At 46.2% G+C, this 23857-nt stretch overlaps 1 protein-coding gene across 1 annotated transcript; it reads right to left on the bottom strand.

The window, feature by feature from the left end:
• Positions 1-17240: 17240 nt before the first annotated feature.
• Positions 17241-23371, bottom strand: ZBTB34 (zinc finger and BTB domain containing 34). The gene is made up of 2 exons (XM_087704739.1): positions 23269-23371; positions 17241-18851 (listed from the first exon to the last, which is right to left on the bottom strand). Exon 2 carries the CDS (start codon positions 18827-18829, stop codon positions 17345-17347), a length of 1485 nt encoding a protein of 494 aa, XP_087560865.1. The 5' UTR covers positions 18830-18851; positions 23269-23371; the 3' UTR covers positions 17241-17344.
• Between the last annotated feature and the right edge of the window lie 486 nt (positions 23372-23857).

Genomic DNA, 23857 nt, shown 5'->3' with positions numbered 1-23857 from the left:
CGGTGTAACTTTGCATGGTTGTAACTTGAGGACTTCTGGTACCATTCTGGACAAATGCCTGTCCAGTCTCTTTTGGAAAAGAAGCTTCCCCCCCCTCCGGAAAAAAACACCTATTACCTGCCGTAGAACAAGCTAAGCACAGGTGCATCTACATATTATTTGACATTATTCAGGATCCCAGAAATTAGAAGAATTCTACGCATGTCAAAACCTTGCACGTTTTGGCTTAAAATGACACGATTTGGTTGCAATCGAGCAGATAAAAATTGAAAGCATCTCCTGGGAAAACAGCCAAGATGAGTTGCGTTGTTGACATCCTGTTCGACTACTTGTCTTGCATTGAATATATTTTTGGCCTCGGTTGGCTGGTTTCTCTTGGTATAAATAAAACAGCCTAGCCTTCCCCATCATCAAGCGGCTTACTGGTCTTTGAAACAAAAGGAAGAAATAAACCATGATAGAGAGAGAGAGATCCCTGGTGAAAGCCTGGAAACGATTAAAACCATGGGAACTCAACATAACGAAGTCCGTTCGGGCGAGAATACACATTACGTTAAACCAAAATAAAACACGGGAGGAAGATTTTGTGTAGAATTCATTGGGAATGCATGTTTACTTCCTGCTCTGGGGCAAGTAGGTACACGGTGAAGGAAGTTGCTGAACTTTTATTTATCATAAAACAAACAGGAAATGCGATTAGCAAGAGCAGAGCAGAGGGGTTTAAAGTACAAAAAAATCCAGCATTTCCTGGTAATTCCCTTCCTACACGTGGGGAGGCCAAGTATCCCTAGCGCCCACGTAACGGAGTGAGCTCCCGTGACTTATCCCAACTAGCCGTTCGGAAGCACGTTAAAAAATGCAAGTAGAAAAATAGGGACCACCTTTGGTGGGAAGGAAACGGCGTTCTATGCGCCTTCGGGAGTTGAGTCATGCCGGCCATATGACCACGGAGACGTCTCCGGACAGCGCTGGCTCTTCGGCTTTGAAACGGAGATGAGCACCGCCCCCTAGAGTCGGGAACGACTAGCACAGATACGCGTGGGGAACTTTTACCTTTTTGTACTATACTATTAAACAACTTTTTCGTCTTCCTGGTTGTCTCAGCCCCAGCCATGGCTGTTGGAGATGTGAATCCTTTAGAGTCTCAATGCTTCATATAGAACTAAACGTGACTCTGAGTCTGTTAAAAAACAAACAAACTCTATTAGTAACTGTCCCATTTTAGCTACAAAACCTTAAGAGTTTCCTTCTTGTGCAGCGAGAACGGTGATATGAGATCAGGGACACTTATTCCAGGAACTGTTTTAACGCCTAAAAATGGTACCTTTTTGGGGGGACAATAGGAAAAGGCTCAAAAAGTTTTTAAAAAAAATTTATTCTCATATATATATATACAAGTATACATTCACAGTTATTGTTCTTATTTATCACGTTTACATATGTGTTTTTTTCATATAAAAGGTTAAAATATACATACTGGGTTGCTTCCATATGCCTATTTTGTATTAATACCACCCTGATTTTTTTCCTTTTCATCCTCCCTCCCTTCTCTACTTCCTTTCTTCCTCCTCTCCTTTGCCTTTCCTTCTTCCCTTGCATCTCCCCTACTCCTCTCTTCCTCTTTCCCCTGCTGCCCTTTCTCCATCTCTATCCCTTCCTCTCCTTTCCTCTTTCTTCCTTCCCTCTCCTTTCCCCTCCTCTCCTCTCTACCTCTTTCCCCTCCTGCCCTCTCTCCATCTCTTTCTATCCCTTCCCTCCTTTCTCTCCTTCTCTGGAAGCAGCCAGAAGGAGCGCTTGATGCCTTCTATCAATCATAGCTAGTGAATAGGTAATGGTCATCCTTTCTTTCCCATCAAAATGAGTGTTTGGGTATTTTGAGAAAGGATTATGAGCGTTTTTAGCTATGTGATTCACCTCCATGACACCCTGGGGTGAACAATAGCTTTTGCTAGAAAAAGAGAGAGAAAAGGAGAGGGAGACAGAGGGAGGGAGGGAAAGCGAGAAGGATAAGAAGGGAGAGGGAAAGGGGAGAAAGGAGAGGGAGACAGGGATAAGGAGAGAAGAAGAGAGGGAGAGGAAGAGAGAGGGGAAGAGGAAAGGGAGGGGGAGAAGGAGAGGAAGAGGGGAGAGGAAGAAATGGAATGGGGAAGGGAGAGAAAAGGAGAGAGGGAGAGGAAGAAAAAGAAGGAGAGGGAGAGGGAAGAGAGAGAAAGGGCGAGAGGAAGAGGGGAGAGGAAGAAAGAAAGGGAGAAGGAAAGGGAGAGGGGAGAGGAAGAGAGAGGGAAAGGGGGAGAGGACAAGGGGTGAGGAAGAAAGGGAAGGGGAAGGGAGATGAAGGGAGAGAGAGAGTAACAGAGGGGGAGAGGAAAAGCAGAGGAAGAAAGAGGGGAAAAGAAGAAAGAGAGGGAAAGGTAAGGGGAAAGAGAGAGGAAGAAAGAGAATGAAGGGGAGAAGGAGAGGGAGAGAGAGAGGAAGTGGGGAGAGGAACAAAGAGAGGGGAGAGGGAAGGGGGAATTGAGAAGGAAAGGGAGAAGGAGACAAGAAATATCTCCTGCATATTCCTGTGTTATTGTAAAGGGAGGAGGGAGGGAAAACTAAATGAAACCGCACAGGGCATCTTTGTACATTAACAATTGTGGCAGACAAAAGAATCGTCGTGCCCGAACAATGCATGTTTTTCAGCAGCTTAGAAAAAGCCTTTTTTTCTCCCCCCTTTTTTTGCAGATGACTGCTACAAAACCATTCGCAACCCACACCCTGTGAGGTTGTTGCCATGTGAAATTCCCTGCAATTAGGTTGAAGGAGGGTGTGTGTATGTGAACAAATGGTAGATTTCTCTACTCCCTCTAGTGGTACAGGAGGAAGGAAAAAATGAACGAATAAATACATTTATCCATTTATTTTGGGAAACAGGGAGAGTATTTTTGCTTGGGGGTCGGGCTCCAAATATCAAACACATTTCAGCGCCACTAAGATGCAAAGGAAAATAACAATTCGAGGGGTTTTATTTGACGAACGAATAAGCCTGCAACTAATTTATGGGGGAATAAATTTCGGTTTTGTTCCCCAAAACAAGGACCTGTTGGTCATCTTTCTTATAAGGTAGTCCTCGACCTTACCACAGTTCATTTAGCGACCGTTCAAAGTTACAATGGCCCTGAAAAATGTGACTTACGACCGATTTTCACATTTACAAGCTTTGTAGTATCCCCATGGCCACGTGATCGAAATTCAGGTGCTTGGCCACTGGTTCACACTTATGACCGTTGGCCGTGTCCCAGATTTCACCCTGATTCCCTTTTGCAACCTTCTGACAAGCAAACTCAATGGGGAAGCTGGGTTCACTTAACAACTGTCTGACTAACTGATCAACGGCAGTGATTCGCTTAACAACTGTGGCAAGAAAGGTCGTGAAATGGGGCAAAACTCGCTTCACTTAACAACAGAGAGTACGGGCCCAGTGGCGGTTGCAAGTCGAGGGCTACCTGTGTAATTTAAGCCATAAATTACACCTATAATTAATTCAGGGTTTAGATTTTCTTGCTGACGCTGAATTAATCTTGGATGGCGAATATAATCTGTGCATTCTTTCACCTGCCAGAGGTAAAGACGCATTTCAAAGCAAGGCCTAAAATTTGTTTTTATTTCACAGCTGCACAGCAGGAACACATTTCATCACCTCGCTTCCCCGGTGGAACACAATTAATTTTAGGAAGAGCTCACAACGCACTCCTAACAAGCCGACTCCGTGAGCACCAGGCAGGAATGTTTGCGTACAGGTTGAAGTCTAGTTGTCTCGGCGTCCCTGGCTGAAGTTGCCATCCCTTTTTTTGACAAGCCCATTCCGCCCTTTTCCTGCAGGTGCGACAAAAACCAGCTCCTTGTGCAATGGAGAAGTCACAAGGTGGGCAGGAGCGGTCTAAAAGGAAGCAACCTGACAAAACATCCAGCAGCCAGTGTTATATGAAGGGGAGGGAGAAAGAAAGAAAGAAAGAAAGAGAGAGAGAGAGAGAGAGAGAGAAAGAAAGGAAGGAAGGAAAAAAGAGAGAAAAAAGAGGAAGAGGGAGAGAGCAAGAGAGAAAGAAAGAAGGGGGAAGGGAGGGAGAGAAAGAGGGAGGGAGGGAAAGAGAGAGAGAAAGAAAGGGGGAGGGAGAGAAAAAGAAAGAAAAAAGGGAGGGAAGGAAGGAAAGAAAGAGAAAGAAATAGGGAGGGAGGGAAAGAAAGAAGAGAGGGAGAGAGGGGGGAAGGGAAAGAAAAATGGAGAAAGGGGGAGAAAAAGAAACAGGGTAGAGGGAGGGAAAGACAAAGAAAGGGGAGAGGGAGAGAAAAAGAAAGAAAAAAGAGGGAGGGAAGGAAAGAAAAGAGAGAAAGAAATAGGGAGGGAAAGAAAGGAGAGAGAGAGAGGGGGGAAGGGAAAGAAAGAAAAAGGGAGAAAGGGGAAGAGAAAGAAAGAGAGGGAGTGAGAAAGGGGAGGGAAGGAAAGAAAAGAGAGGGAGAGGGAGGGAGGGAGAGAGAAAAAGAAAGAAACAGAGGCACGAAAGAAAGAAAAAGAAAGAAAGAAGGCAGGGAGGGAGGAGAGGAGGGAATGGAGAAGAGAGGAGGAGAAGAAGGAAAGAATGAGGAAGGAGGAGGAGAACAAAAGAATTCCCAATTGTCAAAATGCTCCCAATATCTGTAACTATTCCCCCCCCCTCCTGAAGAAAAGGTCTTCTAATCCTTTTAAAGGCAGGGTCTCTTTTGCCAGACTTGAATCCCCTGGAGATAAAACATTGGTGGTCTGAACCCCTCCGGATGGGGAAAAGCCAATGCCACGAGTGGCTTCAACTCAATTCGCCCAACCGATATCCTTCCCCCCCCCCTTCTCCCTCTGACGGGAACCCAGAGAAATCGACTCCTAAACCACCCCCTTAAAAAAAGAGGGGCAAGCCAGAACACGATCCGTCCTCTCGGAGTCCGGGCAGGTTTCTTTCAAAGCACCATCAACATCTTCCCATCAGCGTCTTATCGAGGTTGAAGGAGAAGAGAAAATAACGAGGAGAGATGAGGCCGGGGCCTTTTGTCATCACCCGAGCAAAGGAAAACAGCGTTTTCTCTTGGCGAAAAGTGGGGGGGGGGGATTTGCTTTGTGAGACGAAAGGCCAAAATTTTGCACCTGGTCCTTGACAGATGTTGTAGCACCCTGCCAGCTCAAAAGCATGCAGGGGGGGGGGGAACCAAAAAAACTCCCAAGTGCTCAACTGGCAGCCAAATCAAACTAAACTAAACAATCATTCGTTGAAGTCTTTAGGCTTTGCCTTTAAGGTGGTTTATGAACAAGCCAAGGTTGATTTAAGTGAACCAGAGTTTAAGCCAGCTCCTTCCCTCGGTGCGCCTGGGATCAGTTTTAGCTGCAAATCCTGTCTGTGTGTGTGTGTGTGTTTTTTTTTTTTCCAAATCTAAAGCTGACCCTTTGAGTTTAGGAGGTTTCCTTTGCCGTTAGCCTAGAGTTCATCTCTTTCAACAAGCCGGGATAAAGAATGAGTGAAAGACACACAAAAAACGGGTTTGGGCAACTCCGGCTGGGAGAGAGAGCTAGGCGGCCGTGAGGGACATTGCAAAATCCACACCCTTAAAAAGGGCTTGCTGTAAGGCCTTTTGTTTTGGTGACACAAGACTTAAAAGAGTCTTTTTCCATTTTGCAAATCAAGAAAAGGCCGGCAGGGTTTTTTTCAGCTAGTGCTTGAACGACCTCAGAAATACGAGTGAGTGGCGGTGGGGTTGAAACGGATCGTGTTCCGAAGACACCGGAGGAGGGAGGGGGGGGGAATGAAAATGCCAAGCCCCGTATGCTTGAGATCATTCCGAATTGAATTTAGCTCGGCGCATATCGTCGTGAGCCCTGGGGTGATCGGCCAAAGTGCAGTACAGCTGACCCCAAGTGACCACAGTCTGTATGGGGAAATGTTCTCTTTATGTTCCAACTTGGGAATGGCCCCCCAGGTGCTTTTTCAAGACTTCCTTTGTTTTTCTCCGAAGAGGCTTCCCTTCTCATCTAAGAAGCTTCTTCAGCTCTGACAGGGGTTCCACCACAAAACCGCGGTCGACTAAAGCGCGCTCGACGAAACCGCGTACCTGACGTCATCACAGCGCAACGAAAAAAGCACGCTGAGCGGTAAAGCTAAAATTAAGCCCTAAACCCAAACCTAACCCCCCTAAACCTAACGCTAACCCTAACCTAACCCTAAACCTAACGCTAACCCTTAACCTAACCCTAAACCTAACCCTAACGCTTAACCTAACCCTAACCCTAACCCTTAACCTAACCCTAAACCTAACCCTAACGCTTAACCTAACCCTAACCCTAACCCTTAACCTAACCCTAAACCTAACCCTTACCTTAACATGAATCGGCTTGCTTTAAAAGCGCTTTTTAAAGCACCCTTTTTTCTCCGCGGTCGTATTTGTCGCGCTGCTGATGACGTCAGGTACGCGCTTTAATCGGGCGCGCTTTAGTGGACCACGGTTTTGTCGTGCCACGCTGACAGGATGGTGGGGAATGGAAGAATTGATACTTCTTGCAGATAGCTCGTCATTTGCGTTCTTTCAGAGTTGTTGAGGCCACTTGGAGGTTTGTCTGTGTCTTTAGGTAAAGCTTCCCCTCGCACATCTGTGCCAGTCGTTCCCAACTCTAGGGGGCGCTGCTCATCTCCCTTTCAAAGCCGAAGAGCTAGCGCTGTCCGGAGACGCCTCCGTGGTCATGTGGCCGGCGTGACTCAACGTTGAAGGTGCACGGAATGCTGTTCCCTTCCCACCAAAGGTGGTTCCTATTTTCCTACTGGCATTTTTGACGTGCTTTCGGACTGCTAGGTTGGCAGAAGCTGGGACGAGTCACGGGAGCTCCCTCCGTTACGCGGCGCTAGGGATTCGAATCGCCGAACTGCCAAGCTTTCTGATCAACAAGCTGTGTCTTAGCCACTGAGCCCCCCCGTCCCTTTTTGTTTTACTTTTAGATAAACCTCCAAGTGGCCTCAATGACTCTCTAAAAAGATGCAAATGACCAGCTGCCTGCAAAGAGTGTAAATCCTTCCATTCCCCACTATCTTATCAGAGCTGAAGAAGCTTCTTGGATAAGAAGGGAAACCTCTTCAGAAAAAAAAACAAAACAGAAAATCCAGTTGCCTCTTGGGAAAAAAATAATCTAAGGACAATCATGACCTGGATGAATCTCCATAGATCAGTGTTTCTCAACCTTGGTAACTTGAAGATGTTCGGACTTCAACTCCCAGAATTCCCCAGCCAGCATTCGCTGGCTGGGGAATTCTGGGAGTTGAAGTCCAGACATCTTCAAGTTACCAAGGTTGAGAAACCACTGCCATAGATCACTTGGGAATGGGTGCCTCAAACAGAACTCTTAAGGTCCATGAACACAGCTTCACCACGCCCCCAAGTTTTATTTATAAACCACATGCAAACCCCCAAACCAAGCCACATCGTGGTTTAGATAGAGATAGAGGGACATGATCAGTGGTGGGTTTCAAAATTTTTTGGAACCTCTTCTGTAGGAGAGGAGAGGAATATTTCAGTGCTTTCCAGGTCCACTGGTGGAACCTCTTCTAACCGGTTTGGTAGATTATTATTTTTTTAAATTTACTACCTTAATACAAATAGGAAACACAATTTTGTAAGAAGCAATATTTCTAGGAATTTGTAGAAGAACTTTTTTGCTTGTTTGCTTTCAGAGGAATATGTAGATGGCAACTAAAGATGAGAACAAGCAAATTTGATTAATAAACAAATCTCACCAAAATATGTCTTCAGGAAAAATAGCAGCCTGTGAGGATGTGAAGATGTGAATCTTATTAATTGGCTCTATATACTTTATAACTTGAGGGAAAAAACAATCTTAGAAATACAATATTTGATGAACCGGTTCTACCGAACCGGTGCGAACTGGTAGAAACCCACCTCTGGACATGATAATATGAACTCGGGGTGATTTTAACCAAGCAGGGCATGGTGACAGATGCCCAGCGACATGGCATCTCTTGAAAAAGAAATCCAAACTCGGAGACAGCGTCTGTGCTTCAGAAGCATTTTAATTTATAAACGGCAATTCCCATCGACTTTTATTTATACCATAAAAAGGCAATTTACAAGCAAGGAAACAAACCAACCCAAAAATCCATTAGAACAAAATAAAAGCAGCATTGAAATATTCATGTCACAGAATGGGGAGGGGGGGGGAGGAAGAACAACCAACCAATCAACCCAAAAAACCCACAACAACCCAACAACAACAACAAAAAAAACCCCATCTGAGTATAAGAGTAAAATATCATTTGAATAAATATTCTAAAATATCTCATGCTATAAAATAATCCTTAATGGCAAGTTCAGTTGCTTTAAGAGCATCCGTTTCATTGACTTCACGTTATCGATGAAGCGTGTGGAGTTAGTGAGGTTACCGGTTTAATATTGCAAAATATTGACACTGAGGTAAGTCATTCAAAGAATTCAAATATTGATGAGGACATCAAAAGCTGGCGGCTCTTGATAGAAAGTTACTGAAGAATGCCATTTGCCAACGCACCCACATCATGTTGTGAGTTGCGTGTCTGAGCCAGAGAGGTGTAAACAAAGTGATTTTTTTTTCAAAGTTCAAAAGAGAATCTCGACTTTCCCCTAATGGAGACACATGGTTAGGAGGCATGTTCTAGAACAGAGAAAGTCAGGCTGTGACATGGTCATAGCTGATGGGGCGAGTTGCAAAAGTAATCGGTAAGTTGAATAGCTGATGGGGCGAGTTGCAAAAGTAACCGATCACAACTCGGACAACTTCATCCCGCCTGCAAAAGATTTAGCGCTTGCTTCACGCAAACGGCAAGGGAGGAAGGAGGCTGGGAAATACAGCGCTATAGTCTAGACCAGGGGTGTCAAACTCAGATCTGGCCCGTGGGGTACTTAGATCAGGCCCACGAGGCCGACCTGGAAACAGCGAAGAATTTGCCTGCGGTGCCTCTACCAATGAAAACGAACTCGGGAGAGCTGCATGTGGTTGGCAGAGGCTGGCAGGAGGCTGTCGTGGCCTGAAGTGCAATTTGGGAGCCCGTTTTCACTGCAGAGGGCTCGGGCCGCTACGGAGGGATCCTGACTCGAGTGACGTCAAACTGGCCATGCCCCCACCCCTCCGGCCACTGAGGTCAAACACGACCCTGAGGCGGCCTTCAACGAAATCGAGTTTGACACCCCTGTTCTAGATCATGGGGGGCATCCAACCTTGCTGGGCGGAGAATTCCTGGAGTCGAGAGCCCGCCGGTTTTTAAAGATCTCCAAGATTGGTCACCCCTGTTGAATCTAAAAAAACTGCTCTTCGTGTTTAAGGGGGGGGGGAGCTGAAGCCTGAGGGTCTGTTCCAGAACGTGCCCCTCAGGTGTGAGCAAAAGAGGATGTCTTGCTGCCTGGAGAAGGGACAGGAAAGATGCAGAATGCAGTGTGAATTCACTGGGTTTGGCACACCTGGCAATCTGAGAGGAGGAGAGTTTAAAAGCGTTCGAAGTAGCTTCTTCCAGAACCAACAAGTCTGCCGTATCCCGCACCTTCGAAACAATCAACTAGTACGGGTCAATCTTTTGACTCACAACCATCCGTTTAGTCACCGTTGGAAGTTAACATGGTGCCCAATTGTGGTCATAAGTCAAGGACTACCTGTACGGCGTATCTCCTCCAGGGGAATTGCATAATTCCGTTTTCGCGCGAAGACATTTGATATACGACCTGCGGGGAGATTTCGTGAAAATGACGATTGAACATTCTGAATGACTTCGCCGAACCCTGGGTTCAGCTGCTGAGCCTTCCTCCGCTCCTTACAGTTCATGAACTAATAATATAAGATTCATAGATATATATATCTATATATATTTATTTATATTTATATTTATATAAAGGATTTACACGATTCCCAAATACTTTAAAATATATAAAAAATTTAATAAATAACCCTGACCAGTCTTAAAAGCACCATTCCAGGGTAGAATTCCCCCTTAGAAAATAGATTAGGTTGTTGCATATTTGAGTCCCTTTTTGCAGGGGCTTCAATGTGAAACCCCCCTTCCGATAAAACGACGACAAAAGAAGTCACAGTAAACTTAACGTATATTTCAAAGAAGAGATATCCGCCTAAAGAATAAAGCTCAAACACACCCTCTTTCCCACGCGCCCCCCTCCCCAGCCCTTGATCTAAAAGAAAAAAAAATTCCTGCGGTTTCCTACGCGGTACAGCTCAAGAGCAACTGCTTCAGATAACACAATTCTATCTAACAAGGACGAAAAAGTCCGTTTATCCTGCGAATTTGTCAGAAGACTTGAGGGAAAGAAAAATCAGTTCGGGCCGACAAGCCGTACATACCAAGAGAAGGCCGAGATAAAATCTTTCACCTCTGCCCTTAATAACATTTCAAGGTTACCTTCTTCAATCTTATGTTATGTTCAAAGAGAACCTCTTCAACCTTACGTTGGACTTCGATTCCCCTGCTTCCCAGCCAAATCTTGGTGGGGACGATGGGAATTGTACGCCCAACAACATTGGAGCACTTGGGCTATACCTGGTACAGCTGTTTGGGCCTTTCTCCATTCTTGGGAACGGAGCAGAGGAGAAGGTCAAGGATGAATTGTGGTTTGGGGAGATTAAGTGTGCTCAACCCGATCTCACTTCCAAGTTAATTTCTACTGTGAAACACGCGTGTGATATATACCGTGTTTCCCCGGAAATGAGACAGGGTCTTATTTTCTTTTGACCCCCTGAAATAAGCATTTGGCCCTACTTTTTTAGGGGGTCTTAAGGCCCCTTGATCTCACCCTGCGCCCCGCCAATCAGCAGATCCAGAGGAGGGTGGAAGTTCTGTCTCTTATTTCTGGCACACTCTTGCCAATCCTAGTGGCCGCCACTAAGAGAAGGGGCGTGGTAGCTAGGGTTTGTGGAAGTGGCCTCCGCAAGGCCACTTCCATGTGGCTAGCAGGTGCATGCAGGGTGCATGGGGCATGTTCCCCCCGCAGGAAATGGTGGGGACCAGCTGCGCATGCGGTTAAATATTTTCGGGGAGGGCTTATTTTTGGAGGGCTTATTTTAGCGCATGCACTCAAAACCTCGATTGGGCTTATTTATCCGGGGAGGTCTTATTTTCAAGGGGAACAGGGTATATGAAAGGTTGAAGACTATTGCAATTCCCTAAATCTCCTTTTCTTAGGGCAAATATTCTTAAAAAAACAACTATCCTCCCTGTCACTAAAAAGCATTCATTCTTGAATACAGAACCAATGGTGAGGTGTTCTGTTGCTTTAAAAAAAAACCCACTTATTTACAAAGCTTTCCCCCACCCCCCCACCCCTTAGTTTATTTACAAGCTCAATAGAAACTATATGGAAGAGTTAACTGATTAAGAAAAAAAAAACTCAGTTGATATTGAAAACCACAAACATTAGCAAAAGTATAAAAATTCGTTTTCACAGTATGTAAATAGGTTAAAACACATAAACCAAGGACATTGTCACGGTTTTGTTTATTTTTTTTCACATTGTCTACGTAGCTAAAAAAAAAAAGGTAGATTAAGAGACTCAATTATGAACCAATTTTCAATGATTTCACATATCTAACCCAAAGATTCGTATAGCTCTCTCGCTGGCTTTCCTTAATTCCTGCGTTACTTATAAATGAAATGGATTTGCAACTCTGGGTGAATTCAACATTGTAAAAGTCAGCAGTACGACTGGCTCACTGCCTGCTTTGCACCAAGGTGTGGATAAGGTCTGAGTTTCAAAAGAGTAAGGTGTACCCCTGGAAACACGGTGCAAAAAGGCACAATTTAGGGGTTGTGGTTAGGTTTGAGGCCTTGTCGTTGGTTCACCTTGCAACATTCCAGCAGAAACGGCAGAGCAAAATCTAAGGAAGACGCAGAAGGAATGCTCCACACAATGCATCCTGCCCTTTGCGCGAAGGCCACTCCCCGGTTATCTGGAAAGCTCAACACACTGCTTATTTTGCTGCCGAGTCCTTGTGCAGAATAGTTCACCCCTTCTAGCACTGATGAGGTTAGCTAGTTGGGTCGCGAAACGTCTGCAAGGAAACACCTAAGCTCAGAGAGCACTAAAGACCCCACAAGTTCAACCCTGAGCTACAAATATTCTCTTCTATCAGTAGAATCGTTCGCCTAAACCAGTGATGGCCAATCTTCTTGGCACCGAGTGCCCCAACTGGAACATGTGTGCATGTGTGCAAAGACCAACTGGCCGGTGGCTGTTTTGGGGGCCGTTTTCAGGCCATTAAAAAATGGCCTGAAAAAGGGGGCAAAAAACGGTTGTTCAGTCCGTTTTTGGCCATTTTTTGGACCATTCTCAAAGTCATTTACTGGCGCTCGGATGCTCGCAAACACTAGCTGGCCAGCATGCATGTGTGCATCAGAAATCAGGAGAGCAGCTGGCAATGGTGCGTGTGCCCAAGGAGGGGGCTCTACATGCCACCTCTGGCACGCACGCCATAGGTTTGCCATCACAGGTCTAAACTTTTCAGCAGCTGGAAATTCCAGGACTCGAAATCCTTCACCAGGGTAGAGTGGCCCGGTTAAAATGGCAGCCACCGTCGTTACCTGCTCTTAAGAGGGTCAACCTGAATGCAGCAACATTGGACCAGCTTCTGAAACACTCTTAAGGGCAGTTTTTCTCAACGTTGACCATTTCAAGGTGCCTTGACTTCAATTCCCAGAATTCACGCTGGCTGGGGAATTCTGGAGTTGAAGTCCAGGCAACTTAAAATAGCCAAAGTGGCATAAGGAATGGTGGAAGGGAGGGGGATATGGCCAGTGTTATGTACAGGAGTGAGGAATTCATTCGTCGATATGATCAAATTTCTAGATATTTTTCTTCCCTGCGGTCATTTGGTCTTTGCTGGATGTTTTGCCTCCCAATAAGTGGCAGACCTGGAGCAGAAATCCATTTTCTACATGCGTGTCCTGTCCTGCTTTTAAATCTGACTGAAACGGTTTGGAAAATACTGTTGGTTTAACTTTATACGGGTCGTCTTCCGACAGCTGCCATCTCCTATGAAGCTCTCTTGATTTATACAGTACTATATTATGGCTTGATCATTTTGAACCCTGGCAGGAAAGAGGGGAACAACCTGTCAACGCAGGCAAATCTAGGAAGGACATTTAAAAAAACAACAACACCCCCTTTTAAAAGAAGGCTGTCATCAGATGGACGAACGCTTAGGCGGGTTAACACTAACTATGCCCCGGTTACGAAATCTGCATAAATCTAAAAACAAGGTTTTGGATACATCTGTCTTTGGTAAACTCAAACCAGCTCAAGTTTACAGCTTAAAAATAAATAAAACAAACGGTATTTTATATGCTTTGGGAAGGACCGAGAGAGGGCTAAGATCGCGGAACAGAAAATTAACCGTCCTCTTTTTCTCCCCCACCTCCCCCACCTTAATCCCAACCCTTATGGAGAAAAGCCAACTGATTTAAAAGGCACGGCAGCAGAGTAAAAGGTCGGGATTAATTTACACAGCTGGACTTTTGTTTCAGAAAACCTTGGCAAAGCAATTTAAAAAACCGGTTTCGTTCCTCGGGCCAAAAGGTAGCTTATGTCTTAAGAAGCGTTAAGAGGATGCCCGAATGGACACACACCTATGCCCTCGCTGACGTTGTCCTATGGAAGTGTGAAAATTGCTTTTTTTCTCTTTCCTACTGGTGCACACACTGTGGGCATTTTGCCAATCCCACCCGGCCAGAAACCTGTAATCTTTCTCCTCCTGAGAAGATGATGGTAGAGATTTCCCTTTCCAGTCGTGTCCGAGTTTAAGGTGTGGTGCTCATCGCTGTTTGGGGGGCTGAGGGAGCCAATGCTGTCATTTCCCGTGGCCATGTGGCTGCATGCCATTGGCGCACAGAACGCTGCGACCTCCCCAGTGGTACCTATTTATCTACTCACATGCTTTCCAACTGCTAGGTTGTGAAAGAGTGTCCTGCCACCATCGTTACTCTGCAGGTCGGCCTCGACTTATAACAGTTCTCTTAGTGATCGCTGCTGAAAAAAGGCGACTTACGACCGTTTCTCACGGTTACGACAGTTGGAGCCTCCCTTTGATCAAAATTCAGATGCTTTGGCCGCTGGCTCCTATTTATGACAGCTGCAGCATCACGTGAAACATCCCCCCCCCTTCCTTTGGCAACCTTCTGACAAGCAAAATCAATGGGGAAACCAGATTCACTTAACAGCTTCGTTAATAACTTAACAGCTGCGGGGATTCACTGAACAACTGTCGTAAGGGAGGTCATCCAAGGGGGCAAAATTCACTCAACAACGGTCTCGCTTAGCAAATGAAAAGTGGGACTCAAGTCAAGGGCTGCCTGCATTTTCCTGATATATATATGTTCGTCTATATAGGTTAGTTTAGGGACATGGTGGCTCAGTGGCTAAGATGCTGAGCTTGTCGATCAGAAAGGTCGGCAGTTCAGTGGTTCGAATCCCTACCGCCGCGTAACAGGAGTGAGCTCCCGTGACTCGTCCCAGCTTCTGCCAACCTAGCAGTTTGAAAGGATGTAAAAAATGCAAGTAGAAAAATAGGAACCACCTTTGGTGGGAACAGCGTTCTGAGCACCTTCGGCGTTGAGTCATGCCGGCCACATGACCACGGAGGCATCTTCGGACAGCGCTGGCTCTTCGGCTTTGAAACGGAGATGAGCACCGCCCCCTAGAGTCGGGAACGACTAGCGCATACGTGCGAGGGGAACCTTTACCTTTACCTACATTAAACTCCACTCGCGGAGTAGACGTGATGTCCTTCAGATTTTTTTACACTGCTGTAATGACACATTTCTCCCTAAAACACTGCAAAGATCTATTCTCTGCTTTCCTTAAGTCTCTCTCTCTATATATATACATACATCTTCACGACCCCTGTGGAACCAAGCTGGTTTTTTTAACCCGCAATTCAGGAAGAAAAAAAAAAAGATTGCAAGATTGCAGATGTTGCCTGCACTCCCTTTGGAAGGGAATTTTCGGAGCCGACCTGCCTTAGCTTCCCTCCACATTTAGCCCGGCTTGTTTCTTTCAGTGTTTAAAAAAACCACGATATTCACGTATCTCTTTTGGCGGGTTGCCTCCGCCGAATGGAATGAATCCCGACGGCGGATCACGGACCCTCGTTTGAGAAAAGCCAGGCCTTCCAAAAATTAAAAAAATAAATAAATTCACAGTTGTGAAGAAGCTTTAAGGGATCACCCTGGAATTAAAAAGCGAAGGCTGAGATCGAAACGCCAGCACACGCCACGGTATAGAAACCCTTAAAAATCCAGTGGCCATGCACCCTGGCAGATTCGGCCGAGAGGTGCACAGCGTACATTAAGGTGATCGGAGAAACCGTCATTTCATTTAACTAGGAATAGCATGGCTGTGTTGCCAAGGGTTAGAGGCACGTAGACAGAGAAAACTGAAGCGTCCCACGGGTGTTTTTTCAAGAGGCCACTGGAGTTTCTGAAAAACCAGAGAGTCCCACTGGCCTCTTGAAAAAAAAAAACACATTTGGAACAACCATGACCTGGATGACTGAGAAGCTTTGAATCCTGAGCATCCTTCAAACGAAGCACCACCAATCTTATTTTGCTCAACCTGATCAACCCTCCTGTCTACACCTCTGTTATCAGAAATCAAAACAGCCACTAATAAATCCAGCAAGGAGAGTAATTTGGGACACTCACGTTTCCCGGGCACCGATCAAAAAGCGGCCCATCCCACCACACGTCAAAGCAACAACATACTTGAACAAAATCTGTCATTTCCCCCACTGTGTAGAATTCTCTTTTTCCCCTCCCTTTAATACAGTCAAGTTTGCCAGCTTATACTCTTTGAGGTCTGTTTCTGGGAAAGCAAAATCTAAGCGGAAAAGTAAAAAGTTTTGTTTTTTTTTAAGTTTTAAGTTTCACATTTTCGAATGCTGTAGAGTAAGGAGGAGGAGAAGTTAGCACCACTTTTGAAAGTTATCAAACGTCTGAAAAGCAGAGAAAAGAGGATATTTGTTATTGGCTCTTTGTGAAAAATACTGATTTAGCCACTGTTATGGAGAAGCTAAAAGAAGCCTCTCTAATACAATAGGATATATTGCTCATCGTTTCCCATATAACATCATTACAAAAAAAGTTTTTAAAAAATCAACCGTTTCATTTGAAAACACGTAGAGTATGAAGTTAAAATGTACCTGAAGAGGTCCATTACAAATACTGCACTGAAATATTGTAGATTCAAATACAACAACCTTTTTTTAAAAAAATCCACTGTTAAGCTGACTGTTAACTATCCAGAGCGATGAATGTAAAACATGATTTAACCCGGTCTGCCTTTTTACAGTACGAAATGAAGGTAGATTCTGAACAGAGTAAAAAATAGTTAAAACCACAATCCTATATTCTGCATTGGCTAATATAACAATACATTGTTTGTTCCTATAAAAAAGAGGGGAGGTCAGCACCAAAGTTGCCCAGTTTGGATTCTAGACAAAAAAAAACCAAATTAATACATTTATGGCATTTGGTTTTTATACGCTATAAAGCAAAGTTACAGTAAAAGAAAAAGTTGCACTTTGCTTGTTTCTGGATATCCTATTTGCACAAAGGGAAAAACCAGGCTTATAAATTTGAAAGCCTTATCAACAGGGTTCTTTTTAAAATTTATTTAAGATATTCTACATTCACCCCTCACCAACCAGAAGAGGAAAAAAAAAACCTAACCTTTTATAAGTGTTTATATATATATATATATATGTATATATATTATATAAAATTCAAAGCTATCGAAATAGTTATTCCACAAAGAAAAGAAACAAAAAAAACACCCCTTTTTGAACCCACTGTTGTCATATGACAAAATAAAACGAGCACAGCTGGGAGGCATATTTATAGCTTTCGAGCTATGCCACTTCGATCAAATTGAAATTAAGTCCTATTGACTGCAATGAGACTCGCATCTGAGGACGTCTGCCTGCTCGCCGGCTCCCCGCAACACAACGTGAGGTGTTGGGTTGGTGAACCAGCCTGCACTATCCCCTGTTGTCATCACATCTAACAAAAGCTCGTCCCCACCGGCGAGCACATCATTTCCTTGGATGGTTTTTGGGGAATAGAACTCACCCTGCTTCTTTGCAAACAAAACAAGCAGCTTTTCATTTTGGAAACACGCCTGCAAGAACGGCTAAAATTTAGGGGGGGGGGGGGGGATATCGCAATTATAACTCTCGTGAAACCGATCGAAGAAACGAAGAAGGAACGTGTGCTTTGCTCCAGCTGCATGGCAAGAGGAACAGCCTTGGCTGTTTTTAATCGGGGGTGTGCACATCCATGGTATAATCCAGAGTCTCGGGAGCGGAAGCATCGTCGTCCCTCTGTTCCATATAGACTTCTGTTCTTTCGGGCGATTCCACCCGGCTTCGGATTTCGGCCACGCCGGGATGATTCTTCCGTAAATGCTGGTTCAAGGTCCCTTGGAAAGGGAAACACTTCCCGCAGACTTCACAGCGGAACGGCTTGTCGTCGGTGTGGCCGCGGATGTGATACTCGAGCTGATCCTTGCGGGTGTACTTCTTCCCGCAGTACTTGCACACAAAGGGCGTGATGCCCATGTGCAGCCTCATGTGCCGATCGAGGCTGCCCTTCTGGTTGAAGGACTTGCCGCAGTAGATGCAGATCAGCCGTTCGCTGTAGGCATACCAGTGGCCTCTGGAATTCCTCTCCCGCGGGCTGCTCTCGTAGCCTGCTGGATGGGCGGAAGGCTCGCTGTCGGCTCCCGACACCAGGCTGGAAACGTCGCTGTGCAAGTGACTGGCAGAGACCCGCTTTTGGCGCCCACGGCCTCGGTAGGAGCCGAGCATGGACCTCGAACTGCCGGAGCTCCTCAGGCTGCTGAAGGATTCGGAGACGTTAGCCGACTGCGAGGCTCCCTGGGAATAGGAAAAAGCGTTTTGCAAGACAGAGCCGTAGGATCCGACGTTAACGGCCACCACTTGTTCTCCGTCCACCATTTCCGTGTGGTATCCGTCGTCACCAAGCGAGGAGCTATCTGAGCAGCTGGGCCGGTCATTTTTTTCCATTTTGACTTTCACCTCGGCAGCCTGGCTCTCTCGAATGATCAGCTCCGCTTGCTCGGGGTCTCCTTCGACTTGAATCTCGTACTCCGAAACGCTACCGCTGCTACCCCGGTCCGAGTGGCCTTCTTCTTGCAGGTGGCCGCGGAGCGCGTTGGTCGGCGTCGTTTCCATTCGGAGATCGTTCCCTGAAGTCGGCGGGCGGCCCTGAACGCAGTAGGGAGGAGGGGAAATCTCAATGGGGTTGGCGAAGTAGCCGCTCTCCTTCAGGCCGTTGTGGTTCTCCAGGGGGTCTTCGCCGCCGATTGTCACCGAGTCGACTTCCCCGACGCTGATTTTTGAATGGATGCTTTCCAGGATCTGGGTGCACTTGTCGATGACGCATTGCATCTGGAGGAAGCTGGCTGCAGTGAGGAAGCTGACCACATCCTTCAGCTGCAGAGACATCCTTCCAGTGTAGCAAAAAGAAAGCAGCTGCTCGAAGACGGCGGGGTTTTTAATGACGGAGATTGACAAGCCGCTCATGGTGTTCAACGCCGAATGGTCGCGGAAGTAGGGAGAGCTGGCGGCAAGGACGGCTTTGTGAGCTCGGAAGGGCTGGCCCTGGATGTGCACGACGATGTCGCAAAGCTTGCCCTGCAGGCGGAGTTCGTTCAGCTGGCTCAGGACGCTGCTGCTGTACTCGGGAACGTCGAACTGGATGAAGCTGCTGCTGTCCATGTCTCCTGGCCCAAGGTATAACCTGCAAAAAAAAGGACACAAAACGGAGCGTTCACGGAATCGGAATTGAAAATGCACGGCATTGGGGGGTGAAAGAAAAAGAAACCCTCCACCCACCCACCAGCTGTTTGGGGCAAGGGATGCGATGTTTAACTTGGCGCCGCATATGATCTGCAAGTTGATGAGAATAAAAATACCAAGAGGTGGCAAGTTTTACCCGGGATTCAAAAGAGCAAATTATATTCATGAGACATGGCACATTTGAAGTGGTGCGAAGCGGGAGAGAATTAATTCCCCTAACATGGAGTTGCTTGATTGTGGGAGGGACTGCGGCTTGATACTGCAATCGGGCATGAGTTAACTCGCACCACCCAGAACTATTCACACGTCTTCAAATTAGCACATTGAGTCTCTTCTTCAAATACTGGGAATTAATAAACCCATTAGAAGTCGTGCTGGCTGTACTAAGAGTGCAAAAAACAGAGGAACTAATTTATTTGTTACATTTATTTGCTGCCTATCTCGCCGCAGAACTACTCTAAGTGGCTTACAACAGTAAAAATGAAGAAATAAAAAGATTACAACCAGAATACACACACACACATCATACCAGAGGTGGGTTCCTACCAGTTCGCACCTATTCGGTAGAACCGGTTCGTCAAATCTACCGAACCGGTTAGAAGAGGTTCCACCAGTGGACTCGGAAAGCAGGCCACACCTACAGAAGAGCTTCCAAAGTTTTTTGAAACCCACCACTGGTCCTTGGATATGATTATTCTACACTATCATGCTCATATTATAAAACTCAGTGCCTCTGTGAGAGGTAAGGATGACGACTGCGTTTGTGGTGCAATCAGAACATTGCGTGTGTTGAAGTTGTTTTAATGCAAACCAAAGATGCCTTTTAAAAAACAAGTTTACATCATATTCTTATGCATGCCAGTGCTGTGTGTGAGGCAATTTAAGGTGGTTCTGACAAGTGTTGTCGGCATCTTCATATCTGGTCACATGGGCGGCAAGCCACTCCCATCCGGTCACATGGGTGGCAAGCCACTCCCACAAAGGAGGCCACACCCAGAGTAGGTTCGAACAATTTTTGAAACCCACCACTGCATCATACACACACACACACACACACACACACACACACACACGAGATGCGGTGGCTCAGTGGCTGAGCTTGTCGATCAGAAAGGTTAGCAGTTTGGCGGTTCGAATCCTTAGCGCCGCGTAATGGAGTGAGCTCCCATTACTTGTCCCAGCTTCTGCCAACTAGCAGTTCGAAAGCAAGTCAAAAATGCAAGTGGGAAGGTAACAGTGTTCTGTGCGCCTTTGGGGTTTAATCATGCTGGCCACATGACCACGGAGGCGTCTTTGGACAGCGCAGGCTCTTTGGCTTTGAAACAGGAGATGAGCACTGCCTCCTAGAGTCGGGAACGGCTAGCACATATATGAGAGGAGAACCTTTACATACATACATACATCTTTTTACGACCTTGCAATCTGCGTAATCAGGCTGAGCATTTACTGGCTGGATGCCCTTCCTGAAGCCTATGCAGAGTTCGCAGCAGATATTTTCTCTCTGCGCCCTGATAGAGAAACAACTGTCGCTGCTAGAATTGAACTCTGAGCCTCTCGAGTGAAAGTTACTTGTAGGCCACCCTGCCGCTCAGAACAGAAGACAACAGAACAATAAAATGAACAATGAAAAATAACACAGGGAGATCTGATGACTGAAAAAGATGGACAGATAAGAGAGCAGAGAACAAGGAGGGGGTGGAATCTGCCATCAATCCAGTAGACACTTCCAGCATGGAATGGAAGTACATTGCCTGATAGAAGGCTGTATGGACAGCTGACCCCAAGGACTGTTGATGTACACTAGCAGGTCACGCAACATTTAAGAGACAAACAATCTTGCAATTTCCTTCCTTCTCGTGACTCCAAAAAACACAATTTCTCAACCATTTGAACCTTCTTAGTAAACAGAAGAACAACTTACGTCCCTCCCAACCCTTCCAGAAGACTAACAACGGTAACAGATTTATAGAGTTGGGAGGGACCTTGCAGGTCATCTAGCCCAACCCCCTGCCCAAGCAGGAGACCCTACATCTGCCTCCACCCCTAGGATCGAATGTCGCAGAGATAAATCAGAGAAAAATTGGCAATAATTTCTCTTGCCGAGCCACTGGTGATATGACTTGGCACACCCTGCTGATAATCAGCGACAGCAAACTTGCTAATTGGGATGGAATTTAATTTATTCTCTTGTCTTCCAATGCAGATGCAGCCTCATCCCTCTGAATCGTGAGATTTAAAAAAAGAAGATGATGATGATCTCATTTTTATTCCGGCCACCTCACTTTTTAAAGAAGCATACATTAGCAGCCTCTCCAAACTGTCTTTCACTGTAATTCCCTGGAATTTTAATCAGCCATAACTTTTAAATTGTATTCAATATATCTTTAAAAAGCAGCAAGGTGGAAAGATTACAGAATGAGGAAAGGTATGTGCAAAAAAAAGCTTTATAATTTTAGAGTGGATGAAGGATTTCATAACAGTGCATTTCGGTTTTGCGGAGCCCATGTGAGCAAAATCAATGTTCACAGTAGATAAAGCAACTTTGAACGTATGTACCTTGCTTTTATTTAAACGTCCACATATTTTACAAGTCTGCAAATACCATTTCTGGAGGCCTATAAAAGAGAGAATGTATCCCAGGTACGCACGTCAGTGCAAGCAGATGCCATAAACCGAACCTTAAAATGGTATTTGTGAGCCATTGTTGTGAAGAAAGAATCCCCTTTACATGAAAAAGGACTTTTATTTTTACTGCTAAGGCATGACAAGGAGACCTGCCCTATTAAACCAGCTTGCTTATCCGTGATTGCCCATGTTGCGTGTTGATGTTTTTATATGAGAAAAGATTCAATGTGCTTTTTCAGTTCAATCATATTGATAAACTGAAAAAAGTACACTGAAACTTTCTTACATAAAAACATCAACGAAGAACAACTGCTCTAAGTTAACAAGAGCACTGGGAAAAAAAGGGACGCGATTGTTTTTCACACGATAATGACTCATATTTATGACGGTTGCAGGGTCCGGGGGTGATGGTAATTCCCTCCCCCCTTTTGTGATCTTCTGATTAGCGAAGTCAATGGGGAAGCCAGATTCACTTCACAACTGCGTCACCAAGAACTGCAGTGATTCACTTAACAAATGTGGCGAGAAAAGTCACAAAACGGGGCAAAACTCACTTAACATGTCTCACTTAGCCACGTACATTCTCAATTGTAGTGGTAAGTTGAGGGCTACCTGTGCAGTTTTCTTTACCGACCTTATCACCACCTCAGTTTCTCTACAGCTGTCTATAAATAAGGCATAAGAACTAGTCGGTTGACTTAGCCAATCCCCAGGCGATGGGGAGTTCTAGTCCTGATTTAGGCATGAAAACAAGTCGGTTGACTTAGCCAATCCCCAGGTGACGGTGAGTTCTAGTCCTGATTTAGGCATGAACACTAGTCGGTTGACTTAGCCAATCTCCAGGCGACGGGGAGTTCTAGTCCTGCTTGAGGCATGAAAAGTAGTCAGTTGACTTAGCCAATCTCCAGGCGATGGGGACTTCTAGTCCTGCTTGAGGCATGAAAACTAGTCGGTTGGCTTAGCCAATCTCCAGGCGATGGGGAGTTCTAGTCCTGATTTAGGCATGAAAACTCATCGGTTGACTTAGCCAATCACCAGGCGATGGTGACTTCTAGTCCTATCTTACGCATGAAAACTTGTTGGCTGACTTAGCCAATCCCCAGGCGACGGGGAGTTCTAGTCCTGCTTGAGGCATGAAAAGTAGTCAGTTGACTTAGCCAATCTCCAGGCGATGAGGACTTCTAGTCCTGCTTGAGGCATGAAAACTAGTCGGTTGGCTTAGCCAATCTCCAGGCGACGGGGAGTTCTAGTCCTGATTTAGGCATGAAAACTCATCGGTTGACTTAGCCAATGACCAGGCGATGGTGAGTTCTAGTCCCACCTTAGCCAGGAAAGCCAACTAGGTGATTTGGGCGAATCACCAGGCGACGGGGAGTTCTAGTCCTGATTTAGGCATGAAAACTAGTCGGTTGACTTAGCCAATCCCCAGGCGACAGGGAGTTCTAGTCCCACTTTAGGTATCAAAGCCGACTGGGTGACTTTGGGCCAGTCCCCTCCCTCCCTTCCAGCCCAGCCCTCCTCGCAGGGTGGTGGTTGTCGTGGGGGAGCGAGCGGGAGGCAGCCGCTACATTGGCTGCCCGGGGTCGCATACAAAGCGAGGGAGGAAAGGATGGAAACAAAAGGAAACCTCCCTCGAGGGAAGGGACGGGGGGGCGCCCCACTAGGAAGGAGCCGGAAAGAAAAGCCCCCCCCCCCAAAGCCGCCCGGCAGCTGCCCTCCTCTCCCCGCCTCACCTGAGGGGCGTCGGGGTCTCTTCACATGGCGGGCCCGCCGGAGGGAGCTCGGCCCTGCCCCGAGTGCCGCCGCCGCCGCTTTGCCCCCTCAGCCAGCGGCACCCGGAAGCGAACCCTTCCTGCTGGGGTGGGGAGGGAGGGAGGAGGACGGACGCGCAGATTCCGCTTCCGGGGCGCCATAGGCGGTGGAGAGGGGGAGCGTGGAAAAAACGGAAGCGCCGAGGCCTCGCCCCCTCGACGGGTGGGGGAGCCAAAAGCAAGGGCGCATGCGCGTGAAGAGGCGGCGTTAGCCTCGCACATCGACTCCCTTGCGCCCCTAGTGGGCATTTCGGTGTCCTGCTCCCAGCAGGTCTAATCTCATTTTGCATTAAACCTAAACCTAAAGTGGTTGTGATAATATAATTAATTTAATAATAAATATAATTATATAATTATAGTATACTATTAGTCTGCTCTACTCTACTTAGACCTAAGAATAAATTTCCTGACAGTGAGGACAATTAACCAGTCGAACAACTTGCCTCCAGAAGTTGTGAATGCTCCAACACTGGAAGTTTTTAGATGATGTTGGATATCCATTTGTCTGAAG

Source organism: Thamnophis sirtalis, unplaced genomic scaffold (genome assembly GCF_051295495.1).
Source record: "Thamnophis sirtalis isolate CommonGarterSnake01/CBP01778 unplaced genomic scaffold, rThaSir2_p1.2 scaffold_2, whole genome shotgun sequence".
NCBI classification, from domain to species: Eukaryota; Metazoa; Chordata; class Lepidosauria; order Squamata; family Natricidae; genus Thamnophis; species Thamnophis sirtalis.
This window is presented reverse-complemented; position numbering and strand designations above follow the sequence as displayed.

Coding starts and splice junctions, on each gene's coding strand:
- ZBTB34 (XM_087704739.1), bottom strand. CDS start 18,829: ATGGACAGCAGCAGCTTCATCCAGTTCGACGTTCCCGAGTACAGCAGC.